The sequence below is a fragment of the Barbus barbus genome (genome assembly GCF_936440315.1).
Source record: "Barbus barbus genome assembly, chromosome: 46".
Classification (NCBI taxonomy): domain Eukaryota; kingdom Metazoa; phylum Chordata; class Actinopteri; order Cypriniformes; family Cyprinidae; genus Barbus; species Barbus barbus.
Window position 1 is genome coordinate 2130130 of NC_136724.1, and position 22767 is coordinate 2152896.

At 35.8% G+C, this 22767-nt stretch overlaps 1 protein-coding gene across 2 annotated transcripts in view; it reads right to left on the reverse strand.

Annotated features, from left to right (window-relative positions):
- Positions 1 to 22767, reverse strand: part of pard3aa (par-3 family cell polarity regulator alpha, a) — a 445004-nt gene that overhangs the window by 81587 nt on the left and 340650 nt on the right. For both annotated transcript variants that reach the window (XM_079409545.1, XM_079409544.1), the window contains one exon: positions 17641 to 17913. In XM_079409545.1, the coding sequence (XP_079265671.1) occupies positions 17641 to 17913 (273 nt within the window). The remainder of the gene's footprint in view (positions 1 to 17640; positions 17914 to 22767) is intronic.

Below are 22767 nucleotides of genomic sequence, written 5' to 3' on the forward strand. Positions count from 1 at the left end.
AAATTTCTGACCCTGTTAAACTTAGTGCTTGACTAGACATTGGAAAGCTCAGTCTATCTTTGTTTTGTAGGAATCAACAGCAGCATCTCAAATGAGGTCTTCTGAGGAGAGTTTGCCAACCGCCAAGAGACAACAAATATATGAACTCTCCAAAAGGAGCATAATAACACCGAATCCCAGTACTACAAATATATCCATAGAGACTTATCCCTTCATGACTGAAACACAAACTCTTCCTCATCCCGAAGCCAAAGCTGTTGGCAAACAAATGGAACCATTACACTCTTGACAAAAGCCGTTCTGCCTAGCAGTCGCAATCATTTGTAAGTGGCGATAAATCCGTCTCTTTCCTCCCAAATTCCGCCGGTGCTTTAATCAGCTGAGAAACATGTTCTTTCTCACTCCTCTGATTCTACAAGCTCGCACCCTTTGAATTCCAATGGGAGTTCTGCGTGATCCGATTTGCAGCTGTGGGTTTGTCCAGAATAAGGGATTTGATTGACAATGCCGTGAAACAATGAGAGAAAGCTGAGATACGCTTCAAAATAGCACACTAATTCCATTCGCTCAGAAGAAGAACTCAAGCCGCTTGGTACAGCGGTGGGCAAGGTAAATTTAATTAAGCCCCGATAAACAGCCAGTGGGTTTCAGATTTGAATGAATAAACTCGTCCAAAACAACTAGACCTAACTATGAGATCGACCCAGATCACTTAACCCTATATTGCATATACGTTACACTTATTTTCAGTATTTAATACATGGTTAACAAGGGAAAATGTATATAATAAAAATAAATAAATGAATAAATACATTAAAAATAATAAACATTTTAACAAAATAATGTAATCAATTTACCATTTTACAAATATATTTCATGTTGTCTATAGAATTCGACAACAACAATCTTGATTTAATTTATGAATTGTCACGGAACTCAGCATTATTATCGATTCATAAAAAACAGATCTGGAATTATCCAATTCTCTCTCTCTCTTCAAAAGTCTTTGTGGTTAGTTTGAATCCTTTCATGCGTTCTAGGGTTAAATTAGCTTAAATGAAGAAATCGGAAACTCAACTTCAGGTAATTTCCTTAGGTTCTCGTGAAAGGCTAAATCAATCAGTGCAGTTTGGTTCTTTTCCCTTTGAAACCTGAAGCAACCACTTACAGCCATTTGTTTATGGTAGACCTCCAGTGTCGTCCAAATTAGATTATGTAGATACAAAAATATCCATTTCTAACTCATCCATCTGCAGGGCAGATGCAGCTTGTGTAACCGAGTCTATTACTAATGGAAAGAAATAGCGAGCGGGCCTCACCTGTCTGTTTGCACCTTGTCAAAAGACCTCGATGGAGCCAGCAGTGTGTGTGTGTTTGGACTGACAGAGAGAACAGAGAGAGTTGGCATACATTTCTATATTTTGCATGAGAACTAGCTAAATTCTAGCCAAGTTCTGTGCAACTTCAGCCAGTTTGTGAAGAGCTACGTCTCACTCGGTTTGTCCCTTCCCAGCCCAGAGCCCGGGGCCCGGGGTCACCTTCACAAATCCACACCTGCCAAGAATGGAGGTGCCTGGCGGAGGGGGCCGGACGACAAAGATGCCAGCGGGACAATGAGGGCCAAATCACACAGGGTAACATGCCACAAGAGTGAGAGACTGAGAGAAACCATACAATAGAGACAGACGACAAAAGGATAAAGATCCCTTTAGTGCATATACGTATACTAGGGATGTGCGTCTCATGACTCAGGCCGATACGATACGCATCTTGATGCATAGCCAACTAAACGATACATTAAAGATACATATGAAGCAGGTACCAATGCAATGGAGAAAATATGATCACTTTTCATGCCTCAAGGCCTGTTTCATAAGACAAGTTAACCAAATAAGCCAGGCTTATTTCATTCAGTCTGACTCATTGTCAAATGGTGGCATAAAGCAAATTTAACATAGGCCTAGATCAAGCTTAGTCACTGTGGCAACGTATGCTGGGAAACTAATCTGGTCTAAAGCCGGCTAACTGTCTGAGCTTCATAACACTGGCCAATAGGAACACAATGATATTACCACTGACTCACATACCATTATTTGACTTTTTTCTTTTTTTTTTTTTTTACAGTTTCTTACCATGCAGCCTTTCTCTCTGGTTTCATGACAGCTGTAACTTTTATAGTTTGCAGAACAGATAGCAGATCATTAGAACATTACAATCTAAAATTGCTATTAAAAGCATTAAAATAACTGAATTAAAAGTTAAAATCACTGAACTTAAAATGAAAATAAATGAAAGAAAATGACTATATTTTAACTGCTATAGGAAACACATATTAACTCATTTGAGTTTAGCAAATAGTGCTGTACTAGCTTACATTTGATTTACCTTTTACAATAGTCCTTTAGAGTCACTGCTATCATAAAAAATACACTTATATGTAGGTTTACAATTCTACAAAATACACATTTAATGTCCAACAACAAATATTTTATCAAAATGTATATTTTACTCAGAATTATTGCGCTCCGTCTGTTTAGCAGCGCTCGTTGCTCTCGCGTGCCTTGCCCACTCCTGACAGCAATATGGATATGTTTGCATGACTTTCTAACATTTACAGATGAAAAATATACCTGTGACACGTCAGTTATGCACTGAGGAAAACACAACGTCTCAAATTGCATTAAACAGCACAGATATATTCGCTGTTTGCCATGAAGGATCGATTTGATCCATGATCGACATCAAGGTCTGCTTAAGAATAAGCATGCACAAATAAGTGAGATTGTGTGGATTTAATCTGTCGTTTATGGAACCGCTTTAGCCCCGATTGATTTGTTAGGTTATTTCAAGTCAGGTTTTGGACTTTAATCCCTGCTTTTCCTCGGGTCTCAGTGCTGTTGTGATTCGTCATATTCACGCGCAGCGGTGATGAGAGAGCACGCTTGAGACACAGTTTAGAGAGGAGAAATCAGTCACAGATTATTAGTCACCTTCTAAATAATAAACGTATAGCACATCCACAAGTAATTATATATAAATAAATCGGTTTTTACATATGCAAATATGTTAGAAATGATGCATCGCGATATAAATACCAACTTGTAGCCGATGCACCGAGCGAATCAGGGAATCTTCCCATCCCTAATACATACATACATTTTTATAATCATTTGCATTTATAACTTTGTTTATAATATAATTATTATTAATATTATATGTAATATATATATATATATATATATATATATATATATATATATATATATATATATATACACACACACACACACACACACTGTACATAACATTTAATAAAATGCCACAGGGAAGGAGAAAAACACTTATTTGTGATCATTTATTAAGATAAATCATTGCAACAGTGTTTGAATAAATATTTAGTACTACTATACTATACTATACTGGTGTTTTAAAAATTATACCTCAATATTTTTGATAAAACTGAAAATATTCCTTGATATTTGTGCATGTTTGCAAGAAGTTCAATTAAAAACAACAAATAGAACTAATTTGAATAATGTTAAATATTGTATAATATTACAAAATATTCAATAATATTGTTTATTTTTCATAATAAAAGTATAACATTTATGACAATTGTTATAGAAATATAAATGCATATATAAATATAATTTTAATTTAAAATACTATTAAATATAATTTAATATTAAATAACACAATAAATTGCCACAGTAAGTGCTATGAACATTTTTGATTCATTAACACAACTAACTGAATCAGTGTTTTGAATCAGTTCCAAAAAACTTACTTGAGCAACTAAGATACAAATCAAACTTTCAAATATGTATTTTTCATACTAATTAGATATGGTATTAAAATATATTTTAGCACATAAATAACTATGCAACTAGATTGTTTTTCTTTACATTTTATGCCATGCATAATCCATACTGTATATGACCCAGCCTGAAACTATGAAACATGACTTCAGCACACAGCACACAGATTCCCTAACAGACAAGAAACTAAGAAAAACACAAGTCTACAAATGTGAAACAGGGAGAAAGCAGCTCTGACAATATCAAACAAACAAGAATAAGATCTGCAGAGAGCAGCCGGTGGATGAGCAGAGAAAGAGAGGGAATAGATAAGACAGCAGGAGAGAGAGAGAGAGGGGGAATACTGGAGGAAATCTCAGATCCTCCATCACACTCCTGCTCTCCCAATCACATTTATTACCGCCGCTATTTCTGGGGAGGTGTTCGGGACGGGAGAATGAGAGCCTGGATGTTATGCTAGCTGAGGGATCCGTGATTACGTTAGCCAATCGGGTTATCCATCATATGAAAACTGGCGAGACGATCTCAAACATACAGTAGACGACAGAAAATAGAAAGAAGCGCCGGTGACCCAGAAAAGGCCATTACGGAGAGATATCTAATATCTAAGCACAGTCTCTCTCTCGCAGACATATGAGTGTGCATTCGTCATGGAGTCACGCAGGGTTAAAGATGTGATCTTTTTGCCATCAGGAATCGAATAAATTCCTCTCTTGATCCTATTTGCTTTTATAACGTCCCGAGGCAAGAAGAAAAAACTCGTCTTAGCTTCTTGGGCACAGTTAATTGCATTTTAGCCATTATTTGTACCACAAATGATGCAATTTTATTGGCTGCTTTATTAAAAATGCTCTTATTGTCTAAAATAGGCATTCGTCATTATAGTTCACTTCCTGAGAACTAAAAAACTGTTTTTATTTTAGTTTTTCAAGATTGCTGCTTTCATTGACAAAGGCTGTGTTCAGAATAAAGTACTAGTATGTACTGCATACTGCATACTATAAAACAAAAAAGAGTACAATTTTTGCAACAATACTCATTTTAAAATGTAGTATGCTACGTTGTCACATGACCTGATTACAAACATGATCAGTTCCATGAGTGGTGACTTAGAAAAATAATTAAAAAAAAGCTTATTAATGGTTATTGTGCATATTGAATTTAATTTTGTATAAACTATATAAAAATCATACAATATCATTAAATTTTATATAATAATAATAATTATTATTTATTTGTAAATTTGTAAACAAATATTTATACGATATAATTACATCAAATTTATGTTATATGGATATACGTATAACTATTATTATTAGTATTACATTTATAAATGACAATTAAGAAAATGTCATGTTCAGTTTAAGTATAGTTATATTTAGAAGAAGAATCCCATTCAGTTCTATGAGTGGTGTCTTGGTGTTTTTAATAATTTAATGTTTTACTTTACTGTATTTTATCTAATAAATACTTTATATATATATATATATATGCATAATGATGGTAATGCCATGAGAGAGTGCTGTAAAGATTCAATGATTAATTTGAATAAATCATCAGAAATAAGTATTCCAGTCAAACTATATATAGAGTCTGAAGCTCGTTGTCGTTAGATCGTTGTCAAGTGAGTTACCAAGTGAAGAGCACATTAATAATTCCTGCACTTATATCTACCGCCATGTCTGTCTTTGTCCAAAGCAAACAGTGTTAATAGAGCGTAGAATTAGTTTTAAAATGAGTGTAAACTCATTGGAGCTGTGTGTAATCAGCAGTGCTTCTGTTTGGCCTCTGCAGCCGCAGATGAAGTGAGTGTTTGCTGGGACTGAATGTGGGACGATTATATTTCATCTGGCAGAGCCACACAATGCACGCAAGCTTTCATCTTCCTGCTGCAAGTTCATTAAAGCGTCTTTCAGCGTCTGGTTTGAGACACACAGATCAAACACACTGTACACGCCTCTGGTTTGGTGTGTTTGCATACGTGTGAGATGAGCCCCGTTCCTCGCAGCCTGTTTGCTTTCCTAAATGAATGTAATGGTGCAAACGGAGGGGAAATTGCTCGCCTCTCGTTCCATCTCATCCCGTCCATCCCAGAGAGGCCTCCCACTAAAAAATTCAACTGGACCTGTCAGATAATTCACTGGCTTTTCGCCTCCAAGTCTCCACAGACTATCAGCACACACAGCATATGATAAGGCGACACACACACACACACACACACACACACACAAAGCTGTGTTAACACCACTGTATTATCACTACAGCACAGCAGCAGACACACACTCATGAAATGAGCCCATACGACTGAATATGTGTGTGTTTGTTTCCACACAACAAAAACTAAATTTTCTTAAGTAAAAAATCGTTTCCCAGTAAAATATATATTTTTAAAGTAAAATCAATAAAAATGCCCCCCCCCCATGATTTATGTATAAATGATATATTATTTGATTCATTAAATTCGAAATGATTAAAAAAAAAGAATTAAAATAATTATTAAAAAAATCCCTGAAATCAATTAAAAAACTTTTGCTCATGATTTAAGCATAATTCATAATAAATTATATTTGATGTATGAAATTAAGAATTCATTCAACAATAAGAATATAAAAACATCTTTAAAATATTATTTTTAAATCTGAATATATATATCTATATATATATATATATATATATATATATATATATATATTCAGATTTACCTATAAATGTGTTGAAAAAAGAAATGCATGACAAAGAAAACATAACCTTTCACACCTCCGCCAGGTATGAGACATAACTTAATCCTTATTATTCTTTTGTTTTTGTTTTTCAGCCATTATCAGCCTTTATACTGGCAATAAAACGTTTGCCAAGCCACATCTCTTCAATCCCAGCACACATTTACCCAACTATTATCAAAAGCATTTCTAAATAAATACAACAAAACATTTTCTTGCGACCTTACATGAAGTATTATGACAAAATGCATTATGAAGAAGAATTGGACTGTTCTGCAGGTGCATTAGAGCTAATATTAGCATCATTCTACATAAGACTGTAGATGAGATTATTAGTACACTTTTACTCAGCACTCACTTTAAACCACCATCGAGTGTTTGTTATAACTTCCTTTTGCAATCACGTGTATATATACACTTTGGGCGGCCGCGGTACATTATAAAAGTAGCCCAAAAAACTGCAACCCATGGCTCTGTAATTTTTCCCGTGACTGTATTTTCAAAATAGCCCAATTGTGCGGGAAAACCGCAACCCTGGCAACACTGGTTCACTGTACTCTTATCACATATGAGTATACATATCTCTCGCTCTCTCTCTCTGCGTTCGCTTCACTTTCGTCTAGCTAAAAATGAATGCTCTATTGTGTTGGAAATATGCCTATGCCTACACCAAACCCAACCCTAAATCTACCCGATAGTGTTGACAAATGCAAAACTGATATAAAAATGCATTTGTTGATGCAACCATGCTATTTGAACTTCCTTATATGCAGATTTGAACTGTTTTGTCGAACCGGAGCTCTTCACCTCTCAAGTACGTCTTCGTACTCCACGAGCTACCGAACAAACCTACTGTCTATGAAAACCCATAGATATGAAACTGGATATGTGTGATGCTAACGTTCAAAAGGATCAGTTTCCAAATCTCCCAGCATATTAATATTGTTTTGAAGTTATAACATGATATTCTTCAAGTAATTGTGAGAAAATTATGCTTTATTAATCGAAGCTCTGTAAATTTGTGTGAAAAGGAATAAAAGGCGTCTGAGTTTTACTGCCTCTAGTGTTCATTTCTTATGGAAACTGCAGTGATATGTACTTATTGGTACGTATTTTGCGTCTCGCTAAAAAGTGCCCCCAGGTACGTTTATGCCATGAGACCAGGTAGGTACTTTTCATGATTTAAGCATAAATTATAATATATTATTTGATTTATTAAATTAATAAACTTAAAAATTAAGACATATAAATGCCATCCCTTGACTTTTTGTATGTTTTCACTGAAAAAGTACTTAAAAAAGGTGTAACAAATATAAAGAGGACAACACAGCTCTAGAAGCATCTTTCTTTCTCTTGTTTTATTGCTACCAACAGACTCGGTATGAGCTGCATCTCAGCGGGAAGCGTCCGTAAGCGAGCAGAGGAAGCAATAAGCGGCGTATCTGCCAAACGTTTTGCTGCTGATGTAAGCAGCTGAAATTACCGTAATCAAACGCAGCGCCATTAAGACTGTGTGCTTGAGACATATATGAGATTTTACTTTCCCTTGGGCTTAATGAAAGAACAGAGTAAACATTCACGCACACCGACATATGCAGCACTTCATCTATTTACACATCAATTATTAACAAAGAGTATTTAAACAAGTGCGCTCCAGCGATATAATGGTACTCTAATTGATTTAAGCAGAGAAAAAAACGACAATAAATCAAATAAAATCACCACCGCGATTAAGATGAGTTTGTAGTTGTACATTAATTAAGGTGAATGTATGCTGTAATGCAGCAGAGCTGTGGCTGCGTTATTGAGTAAGGAAATCTCATAATCACATTAGTAATGGAGAAGAAAATGTGCCTTTATGACAGAACGATAAAACATCAGAGAGAAAGTGACGTCTGCACTTACAGTACACTGGATACAGGTTTCTGATGGATTCAGACGCCTCTCATTTCATCCAACATGTTCCCCGTCTATTAAACACTTTATTATTGAATAGTTTGCGTATTTGATAATCCAGTTAGTAATCAGTAACATCACAACGGTCAAAAAAAAAAAAAAAAAATCACAATCCAGTTCACTACAGTAAAATAATGTATTTGGTTCATATTTGAAACAAACAAACAAATAAATAAATAGAAACATTTCATTTCAGCATTTTTGTGCCATTTTAATTTAGTTAAATTTAACTAAATTAATTATAGTGACTAAAAACTATACTGACAATAAAAAAAATATATATATATTATATATATAATATATTATACCATTTTATGATCATTTTATGAAAGACAACAAAATTGACAGAAAACACACAAGAAAATTACTAACTTTAACTGTAGTTATAACTGTTTAAAATTAATCTGAAAATATAAAGTATCTAAATAAAATCGAATTCTTAATATTAAGTATACCAATGGTACTAATATAACACCATTTTCTTTTTTAATAAATAAACCAATCAATCAATCGATCAATCAATAAATCAATAAATCAATAAATAAATTAGTTTACTTCCAAAATATGAGAGAGACTTTAAATTATTTTTGAATTCAAAAATATAAAAATAAAATAACATAACATCAAATAAAATAAGGTGCAGACTCCCTATTCGGTCTAGTAATGAAAGTCGGGCAGCGTCAGCAGATCTGAGACAGTAACGCAGCAGGATCAGTGTGAAAGAGTCAGCACAGAAACCTGAAGAGCTCTCGTCTTCTGGGATTATGACCTTCCAATTATCATTCCCACAAGCCCAAAGAAGGTACAAAATAAAGAAGGTAAAAGGAAAAAGCACAAAACCAGCAGCTGCTAAAATTTTATCAACAGCAATTGAGCTACTTGCATTTCATAATCCAACTGAAGCGGAGCGCAGCGTCAGGACGGACTGGATTTAGAGGAGGAGAGGTGAAGAGAGACCATGCTCTCCTCTCGCTCTCATCTCGTCTCACCTTGACTTGCAGCAGCTTAGAGGATCTCGCTCTAATGGGAGCAGCCGTCAATCAAACCATGTGCATCAAAGAGGTGACAGTTTGTTTCACGCTCCTGAAATATCATTCTGCGTGACACCGACAGCTCAGAGCTCTCCACTCCATACACAACTCCAGCACAGCTTCTGTCTGAACACACAGGTCCTACAGTCCTGGCCCCCTGGAGAGCTTCATACTGAATCACGGCCGTCGTTCTGCGACGATTCACTTAAAACCGAGAGCTACAAGGCTAAGCTAACCAGATGCTAAGACAATAGACTTTAACTCAACACAAAGAATAAGGCCAGAAATACAGTACATTCACAATAATGACAAGATTCAATGCAATTCTAATTTAAGGCGTCATGCTTTGATTCTAAAATGATTCCTGTCTTTTGCACATCCTGTGATTGTCCGGTTAGGTTCAACTATGCTCATATTTAAAGATTCAGATCACACAAACAAACAACCCCACGCAACAGGGTTATTATCAGTAATGGAAACAATTAGATTTTCATAAACTGGCGTGAAAATTATTTTAAAATAAACAAACAAAACAAACAAAAAAAAAGGTCAAACAAAACAGAACAAAACATTAATAAGACTAACTACAATTAAATTGAAAAAATAAAATGCAATTCAAATTACTAACTAAAACTATAATATTAAAGCAATGATACTAGAATAACCCTATAGTCAAAGATCTTAAAAATAAATAAATAAATAATAGAACTAAATGCACAAAAATAAAATGAAAGCATAAATAAATAAAAATATTCACTGTTTATAAATTATATTACTTAGCACATTAACATTAGCAGCCCAAAACAAACAAAAAATCAAAATAAAATGAATAAAAATCAAAACCTAGATAACAATAGAATAAATATAAATTAAAAAAATTATAATAACAAAACTAACATTTAAAATGTGACAATAAAAACCAAACCTAAAGAAATCATTAGATAAAGATGAAGTCTCTCTTTTAACACACATTACAGGTTTTACTGAAAATAATTGGTGCATTTTAATACAAATAGTATTTTTGTTTTTTGATAAAACAAAAATTAGGTAACCTTTTAATTCACTCTCTTTTTTATTTAAGGATCTAATAAATTTAAGGCTGACGTCTTATATTTCAACCACTTGCCGTATCATTCCACGACCCAATTAACGTGTAATAAAAAAAAAAAAAGTCGTGACGTATTGTCAAGTATGGTGACCCATACTCGAAATTGGTGCTCTGCGTTTAACCCATCCAAGTGCACACACACAGCAGTGAGTAGTGAACAAATGCGCACGCACACACACACACACACACACACACAGCAGTGAACACACACACACCGTGAACACACACCCGGAGCAGTGGGCAGCCATTTATGCTGCGGCGCCCGGGGAGCAGTTGGGGGTTCGGTGTCTTGCTCAAGGGCACCTCAGTCATGGTATTGAGGGTGGAGAGAGCGCTGGACATTCACTCCCCCACCTACAATCCCTGCCGGCCCGAGACTCGAACCCACAACCTTCGGATTACAAATCCAGCTCTCTAACCATTAGGCCACGACTTCCATGCATGATGCATGAATCAAATCTTTTTCCCAACCCGATTTAAAAAGCAGAAGAGACACTTCTGTAAGTTTTGTTGGCTGAGAGGTGGACGCCCAAGTACAGCATATTGAACGGCTGTGCTTCCATCCCTAATAACTTTGTTTGAGCTGGTATCAGATTGATCTGAAATGTAGCGTGACTCAGGACTGTGAGATGTGAGGCTCATTCACAGATCCTGAACCCGCTTCAACTGCCTCTCATTCGTTCAGAGGGGACCGATCAAACCCCGCTAATAAAGCAGGAGAATCTGGATAATGGAGCCTGGCTTTGGAGTGACTGTAAAACAGACGAGAGCGGTGTGTTCACTGGCCCCGGCCCGTCTTACAAACCTTTTACAGGCCAGAGAGCTGCGACTCTCCACGCTTTACTGCCGCTCTGACCTTCGACTGGGACGCTGTTAAAGGCAGACGAACCGGACCCAGACATTTGGTAATTGTCTGATTGTATTTATTCAGCTGCAGAACGGTGAGATAAAGAGGTTTTTCTGTTTCCGCTGAGGGTTTTCGCCTGAACGTCCTCTTCTATTGATGCATTTTTGGCCACGAAGAGAAACATAAAAAGGCTTTTATTGACTTTATAGACACGGGTTGTTGCTGTGTCGACAAGAAGTAGATGAAATCACATGCAAATGTTCCCAATCCCAGGCTACTGATGGGTGAGATGCAAGAGGTTGAATTTTGCCCACAAGCCCTCTGTATGTATGTATTTTTTTAGAATGTATAATAATATATTTTGATAATATAAAAAAAATATATTATGAAAATATATAATACAATTGATTACTTTCAGTATCCAATATCGTCATATTTTATCCTAAATAAATAAATCCATACTGTACAAACATACATATTATTTGATCTATCTTTTTTCACTGCATGCAACACGCTTCAGCTTGTATACCATGGCAGCACCACAATTTTTCATCACTGAAGCCTGTATCCAATAGACTCCACCGCACTATAAACAGCATCCAACATCATCATGGCGTCACCTTTTTAATACCAATAAATCAATGGCATGTCTATTGGCTGTGGCTAATGCACTTGGAGGCCTTGACCAGGCCAACAAAACGGATATTTATTTGAACATGCTGGAAAATTAACGACGCATTCCTTCAATGCATTCCCTCTTTCTTTTTCCATGCAACAAGCCTGAAAAGGCACACAGGTCACATGGAAGTCAGGCAGATGTGTGGCCGCCACCAGAGTGATTGGTGATGGTATATAAAGATAGCTGGGAAGAGAGAGTGAGTTCCCAAACTCAAATCTCCAGTAAACAGCAATGAAGGAGGAGGAGGGCTGTGTTACGCCAGTCGCAGATTTAGCCTGCGGCGTGTGAGAAATCCTCTGCTCGAGGCCACAGCGCACAACATCGCCTCGTGTGCTCTGAACTCATCGACTGACTGACAAACTCAGACCGCATCTCAAGAGCTTTGAGCTGTGAGATGCTGCCTGTGAATTGTTCGTGGGACAGAAGTGTTATGAGGCTTCAGGCTGCTTCTCACTGCTCAGACAAATGCAAACAGGGTTAACAGTGATCCAACAAACAGCACAGCCACTGGAGTCAGTGTTTGTTAACTTTCGTTGAGGGAGCGCCAACATGCCTGAAGATCTGAAGATGATCTTTTGAAGAAGATTCATGACATTCTAGCACATACTCAATAAATGTAAACAACAATAACAACAACAATAATAATAATAATAATAGGTTATAGTAAAGGTTATAATAAATAATAATAAAGGTTAATTGTGGTTGATTTTACTTTATAGTATTACATAGTATTACAGAATTTCAAATTATTACTTTGAGTATCTGATAATAAAATACTCTCATGGAAACATATTAGCGGCAATTTTCACCCCAAAATTAAATTACATTAAATTAAATTAATAATAAAGCTAATTTGTGGTTGATTTTACCTTATTATTAGTATTGTAGTATTGTAAAATGAATTACTTTGACTATCTGAAAGTAAAATAATTTCATGGAAACATATCCATGTCTAATTCCCCCCTAAACATTTAAATAAATTAATAAATTAATAATAATAATAAATTATAAATGTAAGCTATGGTTGATTTGACCTTATTGTTATCATTGTATTATGATAATGAAATATATTATCTGATAATAAAATAAATAAAGTTTAAACAAACAAATAAATAAATGATTTGTTTTCTCCCCCTAGTGCTATGCCTAACGGACAAGAAAAAAAAAAAGATGAAAAAATGCTAAAATAATGTCAGAATATTAAACAGAGTATTATATATTTCTTTTGATTTTGGGAAAATAAATGAAATATGCCTTTTTTTGTTTTCTGTTTTAAACAAGATTCTCTTCCGTGGATACAGGCCTCAGTGGGCGGCTGTGATTGACAGAATTTGAACAGACCCTCGCTGAGCTTTATCCACTTCCTGTTCTGTGCACTTTAGACAGGAAATCCTCCTCTCCAATGTTATCTACAAAGAGATGAAATCTAGTTTCCTCTGTGACGCTTCTTTAAGAGAATAAACACTTAAACTTCCAAGAAAACAAAAACTTTTTCCTCTCTTCCTAATGAGCTAAAGTTGACGCTCGCTCAAGGACTGTTTATTCCAGGAGCCTGACACTATGAAACTTCTATTAGCTTTCATTTAGAAATGCAAATGTTTGTTTGGGCTTTGTTTTGATTCACGGAGGGAGTCGGGCCTTTCAAATGGAGTGATGCAACTGTCTAGAATGTGAATGCATTACGCCGTTCACGCAGATTACAGCCCTCGCACCCAAACGCCAATGAAAGTGTGCAATTTATTCCAGAAGCGCGACAACAAATATTACAACGTATTTCACAAAGGCTTGCTTCTAAGTGATATGCAAAGCAGTGTGAAGCTCCAAACTCACTATTTAAAATATACGCAGGATGATTTGCATGTAATCAGATGTCAAGCAGGTGCGTTTGCGAAAAGGCTTTTAACTCTGCTTTCTGAAATAAGCATTTTATTTTTTATTTTAAAAGGTGAGAAGATTCAGTAAACTATACTCTTTAAGACCTTCCATAGGTTTAAGACCTTCCATATGCAACTTATAGTTTAATAAACGTGTTTATTATTTCACGCTGGAGAGCAAAGAGTTCAAATGAGTATATCTGAAGAGGAACAACAAGCTAGGAATATGTTATAATTTAGATAATCTTAATGTCACAGACTGTGCTGAAAATATTTGTGGGTATTTAGCTGATTAATAAACAGAAAATGGGCAGGAATTCATTACAGTATTTGATCAAGGGGTTTTGGTTGTAAGATGTTGTTAGCTCAGATTTCGTTTCAGTAATGTGATATGAATTTCACACATTTCTAATTTCTCTCTAAATGCATCTTCTGGGGTATTTGTATATGTGTGTCTTTTCTTATTTTCAGACAGAACAGCTGAACATGAAAAGCCTGTATCATCAGCCATATATGAAACATTTATATGAATCCTGAAGGACAGAGAAAGGCATTTGTTTTCAAGCAGCAAAGTTTGACATTTACTACATCAGGACACTCTGGAGTGAAAGATGCGGAGCAGAAAAGTCGGTAATAACATCTACCAGTGTCATAAAACAAGCATTTCCACATCGCTTTTTTATTTTCTCTTGTATTTGATTGTTCTCTTTGTCTAAACAAAACAACAAACTATACTCGGCTACTAACATAAAGCTATACTCATAAAAAATCTGATGCATTCTGTGCAGATTTTTTGACAGGTGTTGTACCTGTATGTTTAATAACACATTGCATTGGGTTGTGTTTTATGGTTGAAGGAAATATCCTTAAATGTAATGGAGAATGTACCAGTAGTTTTCTGCCAAGACATTATCCTTTTTTCCATTTTTTTTTTTTTTTGCAGATGATGATGATGATGATGATGATTAACTAAACAGTTACTGAATAATTATTCAGACTTATAATTCATACTTATAATGTATTCAGGGTCTGAATACTTAGGACCATGTGATATTTCAGTTTTTCTTTTTTAATAAATCTGCAAAAATGTCAACAATTCTGTGTTTTTCTGTCAATATGGGGTGCTGTGTGTACATTAATGAGGAAAACAAATTAACTTAAATGATTTTAGCAAATGGCTGCAATATAACAAAGAGTGAAAAATTTAAGGGGGTCTGAATACTTTCCGTACCCACTGTACATTTCAAATAATGCATAATATTTAACAAGATTATTATTATTATTATTACTCTTATTATTAATTACAATCGAAGAGTTGCCTCGTAATCGTAACCTCCTCATATTCACACTGCGGCCGAATGGCGGGGTGTCAGCGGCCGGTGGGAACGCTCCTGCTGGGACAACAGCAGTTGGTAACGTAATAATCCCCGTCCCACTGCATCCTGGGAAAGGTCACACAGCCTGAGTGACACCTGTCAATCACTGCCTCTGCTTCACGCCACTGACGAGCCAATTATCCGCCGCAGTAATAAACCCACAGAGAGTAATTACTGTTTAAGACAGAGACACGCTGGCCTTTAGTAGAATTTCCATAACTAACCGCTAACTATTTAATAATCGCTAGAGGAACAGAGCAATCGCGGCGGTTCTTCAATGTGAATACAAAGTGACTTTCCCTTAGTTTTCATACACTGATGGATGTTTATTGGTGAATTTGTCATAAATCCCGTAAAACAAGCCATGAATCTGGAAGCTGGAGAACAGTGACAGCACAAAATGAGGCGTTTTGGAATATATACTGCTCCTGTATCTCAGAAAATACTCTCATTTCACCTCAACAAATGTAGGTCAATCCTCTGCATCAGATATTCAGTATCAGTAAAACACCAGAACGCTGACATCAACAGAGAAGATAAAAGACACTGAAACAACTTCTCAACTCTAACTGAAGACACAAACTTCTGCAACTTTTAGTCCATGTCTGCATGCTTTGATGCCATGCTAGTAAACTTCTAAAAGATGACAACTTTTTAGCACAATCGTTCTCAAAAAGAAGAAGAAGAAATAAAGATTAATCCTATCCTCAGTTGCATATGCATTTCAATCTTCCTAAACATTAACACCACCAACTAGTTGCTTTAACAAATAGAAAATCATGGTTCTGTGGACCTTTAATGCAAACCAAAGACTAAAGGATGTTGGGAGTACATTCCACAAGATTTGTTTGTCTACTTGAGTATAAAGTCCTGTTTTAATGTTGCATGGTTCCTTTTACACTCCAGACACAAATGACTATTACTGTTTCTGAAGCATCTATTTCGTAAAACAGAGACCATATATTAACACTAAACCGTTTGAACTTTCAAAAGATGTATCATTTATTGACATTAATAATATTTTTAGACAGTAGCCTATAGTGTTAAATGTAAACAAAGTGACCCAAACTTCCTGTTTCTCCTTGTGAAAAACAAGTGTGCTTAACTGTATTAAAAGTGTACTTTTAGTGTACTTCAAAACTAAAAAGTATATAAAATTAAAAATACTTATATGGTATAATACTAATAAACTGAAAGGTCACGTAAGTGTATTTAAAGAGACACTTGACTGTGTTTACCACACTTAAGTATACTTTCAAAAACGGTTCTAAGAATGTGAAATTAAAAGTCTTAGTAGTGCATTTTAAATCATTGTTTTAATAATAATGTAAAGTAATTCTTTTGATGTGTTGGCTAAATCACACCTGCAGTGTGTTATTCAATATTACATATAAAGTTTGTATATTTTAAATGTACTAAATAGCAATTTCATCATTACACGTATATTACAAATATATTTAATGCATGATATACAAGTTTCTAAATAAATGACATTTATAGTTTAGTATAGCATAAATGCTTATCAGCACATACAGCAGTACATTTTATGTTTTTTTTTTTTTTTCAAAAGCACTCTAAAGTTCTGCTAATTGCAGCAGTTTCTAGTATAAAGTTGACTTTTCTTTTCCTTAAAAACCCAGATGAATTCTGTGCACGTTGAGGGTGAATCTGACATGATCCGTGATAATAAAGGAGCCTGCTGGTTATTAAATTTTCCCATCCAGAGAATTATCAATGATTTACCTGTGCTATAAAAGCAGCCGCTGGGACTCAGGTGAGAAATCTGATAACACTGTTTGTTTGACTTTCATTTTTTTTTCACACTGCAAAGGGTGGATGAAAACAGCTTTTCATTTTCCAAACTTTCAGACACAAACAAACATAAAAGAAGAACATCTTCTATCAGAGAGGTCTTCAGAGAAACTTCTTTTTTCTCAGCACAATAAAAGAAACTTCAAAAGTGTTGGTGCGCTTCACCCTATCCAACCTTACAAAATGAAAAATATTTGACAGTGAGAAAACACACTTTAGCTTGCATTATGCAAAGCTTCGGAAACACACAGCCAAGGATGCGTCTTTCAAGTCAAGAACATGTCAAGGCATGTCATTGTCCTGTTACATCAGCCAAGTATTACTTAACCGCTCTGAAAAACACTCAAAATCTCAGGAATAAAGCAGCCTGTGCATCACGTCACGACGATTCTGAAGAAAGTGAAGCTGTGAGCTCTTACCTGTCTGCAGATGTTGGGCGTCCGTTGCGGGGCTTGTTGACTTGTGCGTAGAGAGCCTCTAAAGGCAAGGCCTGGTCTCTGGGGCTCTGCGGATGCTCTGGACCGGGGTTATGGCTCAGGTCCATGCTGCTGTCCAGCGACGAGTCCAGAGAGCCGATCCCGGCGTAGGTGTGCTCCTCGTCGGAGCTGAAGTTTCGGTTGATGTCCTGGATCTCAGCGTAGTCTCGCTCTCTGGCCTGTCGCTCTCGGAGCTCCCTGGTCTTCGCTTGAATTCTACAGACACAAAACATCATTTGAGGTTTAGATGTGTAGTGCACACTCAAGTTCAATTTCAACATCTCTCTTTTCACATTGGAGTTTTTGGATCCATACTATCATATATTCATGTCATTAATGCCAGTACCACCACAGGCACTAGTGCCAGCTGTTCAATATTGTAAATAAGTGTTTTATTTGTGTGTAACATCAACACTGTCATTGAACTGAATTATATAAACGCTGAACTGACTTTAGCTTGTCTTATATTAAGTTTATTTTTCCTGTTTATTACTGTGAAGCTGCATTGAAACTCTCTGTTTTGTATAAAGCACTATATAAATAAAGGTGGTTTGACATGACTTTTGTGAATATAATAAATCATTCAAAGATGCACAATTAGAACTAATACATACATAGAGTACATCTCTTTTATAATTAATATTTTGGTTTGTTTGACTATAAAAAAAAAAATCACAATTATTCAAAATAGAAGGTACAGCAATTTGGATGATCTAAAAGGATCATCCAAATTACACCACCTTCTATTTTGAATATATATATATATATATATATATATATATATATATATATATATATATATATATTTTTTTTTTTTTTTTTTTTTTTTTTAGTGAAGCAGTAAAAAATATAATAAAAATATAATAAACTTGTAAAGACTTGTTTGTTAAATCAAACAGGAAATTATATCATATAAGGTGTTTTAAAATATGCTTTAATATATCTGATAATATGGCAAGTTAGGCAAAGTTGGTCACGGCACATTTTCAAACTCTCAGTTTGACCCCGTACTCTAGTGTGAAAATGCCTTATGGGTTACACCTCGGGATTCATTTCCACCTTTGGGTTTCTGCCCTCAAAAGCACCATCAAAAGCAATAGCAGTTGTATAACAATATATAACATTTATTACAGCCATGAAGAGCCAAAGCTTTTATGTGCAAACGCAACGAATTGTAAGACAGACCTCTTGGTCTTGTTGAGACTCCCTACTGCACGGAGAATCCCTGAGCTCAGGACCCCTGCCGGCATCACGGGCTGCTAAACGCCTGCCAAGCCTGCTTTATTCCTAGAAGCCTTTCACTACTACTGGAGTCCTCTAAAAGGAAAAGGAAGTGAGACCGCTGAGGCCCCGTTCATTCGAGCCTCTACTTCTAAATCGCTCATGGTAAAGGTTGCGGCCCCTTCCTTGAAGAAGCTTGTCAATGCACAGATCCCCTAAAACAGCCAGTGGGGAACCTACCCAAGAAGAAGGGAGTGATTTCTTCTTCACATCACTCTGATCTTCCGCCAACCGCCTCTTTCTGTCTTCCCTCTTTCTCAGGAGTTTTTCAAAGGCCAGGCCTGGTGGTCTGAACTGAATGAGTCTTTTTGTGTCTAATAGACCACATGTGTCGTTGTAAGTGCTGTTAAGGGAAAGGAGATCCTCAGGAATGGGAACGGTGGTGGAATAAGAGAAAAGGCTGGTGCGGACAGGGGAAAGCCTCCTGTAGGGTGACCTCTGTTTTTGGTACCCACCCATCTCATCAGATCCAGATGGGCTCTGGGACTCCAGGGATGCCCCATCACAAAAAAACTGAGCATTTTTAAGTATTTAAGTGCCCTACCTCCTCACCACCCCAGGTCAGAGTTGACCTCTCACCCCTGACATCTATCTGTCAGTTGTTTGATTGACAGCAGTCCCGGGCCAAGAAGTGATGTTGGATTTTCCCAGCGAGACTGAATGTTTCCACGCTTTCTCATAAGTGCGATCTAATTTACCAACAATGAGCGTTTTCTCTCTGTCACAGGCTAATGCAATTACAATGCCACCGACTCTCTCTCTCTCTCCCTCTCTGCATCCCGCTTGAGGAAATCCAATTGGCTATGTTAGAATTGTGCGCATTTATGACTCACGGTAATAGTCTGGGAAACACTTGGAAATCAACATCAGCATTTTTTCATATGTGTGTGTGTGTGTTTGTGTGCATTGTGGGAGTTTTAATTTCCCCTTCTGTTTTCATCCTACCTTATGGTTCATCGGGTTCATCACTTGAACTGTAAGGATGCACCGATATATCGGCTGATAATCGGTATTGGCCAATAAAAGCTTCTTCCGATTATATGCTGTTAGTCAAAGTGTGTCAGACTGCAACTCATACTGTGTGTAAAGAAAATGCCTCTCGTGTTGACTTTAGGGCTGTCAAAGTTAACGTGATTATAACGCATTAGCACAATCGCAGTTAAAAAATAGCAGAGCGCAGGTTCTGTTTGACCATATGAATTACTCATAGGTTAAGGGTTGCCAGGTATGCACATTTTCCCTTCACCAAACATTATTTGTAGCGCGGCTCCCATCAGTCAGTCGCAAACAGCTTTGTGTTTTGTTACTGCTGATTAGAAAAAAAGTCTCAGCTCTCAAGTTCGGTTCATTAAATGTGGCGTGACAGATCACTGTGGCACTTCAGTTCAAGTGCAAGTGTCTTCAAATTTAACACAAGTTGTTGTGCAAAATAAACACGGATGAACGTCAGAGGTTGTTGAAAGATACAGTACAACTTACTGAAACGTATTATGTCTTAAATAGTTGTATAACCACGGAAAGACGTTAATAAAACAGAATGTGAACAACATGTCACATAACATTTACCTCAAGATATTACCAGTGTTCACAGCTGGTTAGTTAGCTACTAAAAAACTCTAGAGAGAAGTTTATGTACTGCCATTTATATGTATTTTGCTTACAAACATTTCATTTTGATTTGAGTGTGATTATTATATCAGAATATAAACTGCAGTTGAATATACAGTGATAGTTTGGGGTCTGATGTTAAAGTGCCCCTATTATGGGTTATGAAAGGTTCATATTTTGATTTTGGGAGTCCCCAACAACAGGCTGACATGCATGCAAGGTCAAAAAACACTTTCTTTTTCTTATAATATGCATTTATATTTACCTTATTTGCTCAACGACTCTAACTAAAAATAACTATTAATTTTTTCAAATCCCTCCTTTGCATGATACTAATCTGCTGTGATTGCTCGATTTCATTTAAAGCAGTGTTTGTTAACTTTTAATGCTCCACAAGTGGCACCTAGTGGCAAAGAATGAATTTGCATTTTCATTCAGACCAACGAGAAAATCAAGTTTTCCCAGGTCTGCGGGCAATATGCTAATGTTTCATTTTGACGTCAACATGAAACGACTTGGGATTCGTTTTAAAAACGACTCGTTTCAATGATTCGACTCTTTCTTTTGAGAGACAATAACTTTATACATGGTGCACTTTCAGATTTAAAACTTTGCAGGATGTTTTCATTCACTTAGAGCTGTGTTACACACTGCCTGAAAGATAATTTTCAAAAATCTATAATAGTTATATAATTATAGCCTCTAATATTATAGTAATGTACCAAATGAGAGGGTTTCCTATATAGTTTTGCAATTAAATTTCACAATTAATTACAAAGAACTGGCAAGTAACACTGAATTAAACATGACATTTTGAAGTAGAAAAAAACAAAAAAAACAAACAGAAAAAGTTTATTTATTTTAAAATATACTGTAATGATCCGTTTTATTTACATTTTTCATATTTTGTACAAATGTATGAGTATCAGTAGATGTCATTCTGAATACTCAGCTATTGGAGAAATGTAGTATCGGTGCATCTCTAGTTACAAGTTGTTTCTTTCATATTTGAAGGTTGATATCTTGTGCTGGCGAGGCCGCTGTCCACTTAAAAACTGATGTCACCTCGCTGCCAGTAAAAACCGTGTTATGAAAAGTTACGGAAACTCAATAGGAGGACGAGGCCTCCGGCGCTGTGCCTGTAATGGCCAAATCAAATCTGCGAGAGCGCTATCTGTGTTTGAATGAGGTAATGAGCACACTGAAGTACAGGTCCAGTGTAACCTGCCCCCTGGAGTACCAGACTGAAACTCATTTAGTGCGGTGGCCTGGGGAGGAGAAGTGCACATGTGGCTCTGTGTACGACAGAAGGTTAACTTCAGGTTGAAAACCAGCACGATGAAGACACTGGTCTGGCCTATGAGATTCATTTAACACCCTATCCTATAACCATCCACGATGAAAAATCATTGCAAGGCAAGGCATTTTGTTTGGTTTCTATTTTTATTGTAGCTCACTGGTAGATCCATCAAAAGTGTTACTACTACTACTACACAGTTAATATTTTGAAATATCTATTATTTTTATGTTTTCAGTTTTTATTTATATTTTAGTTTATGTGCAATTTTTATTTTATTTTTATTTCTAATTACATTTTCTTGAGTTTGTTATATTTTTAAATGAAAATTAAATTTCAGTTACTGTGTCTAACATGTTTTTTATTGATATAATATTACATAAGATTATATATGGAAATCAATGTGTCTAATTTTCCTTTAAGTTATTGCTTTTCATGTACTATTTATATTTTATTTTATTTCAGCTTTATTTAAATTACCAAAAACATTTTTTTTTCATGGATTTAGTTGCTGATTGTGAACAATGAAGAACAATAAATAGTTACAATTAGTAATATTAATGATTAAAATAATACAATGTAAAGTTCATTATAACTGTAGTTTATATTAGTAATGTAATGTAGAAACTTGTCATGTGCTTCTCTGAAATATACATTGATTCTGACAGGATGAGGCACTTGTGAAGCCAGATTCATAGCCTACTTTGTATAATAAACAAATTAAATGTAATTATTTATAATTTTGTGACTTCATGCAGCACTTTCACTTTCCACGAGGACAGGAAAAAATGACTTTGCACTCAAAACTTGACATGAATTAGTTTGACATTATGAGCATTATGGTGTATCAGTATCTCTGTCTGTGTGTGTGTGTGTGTGTGTGT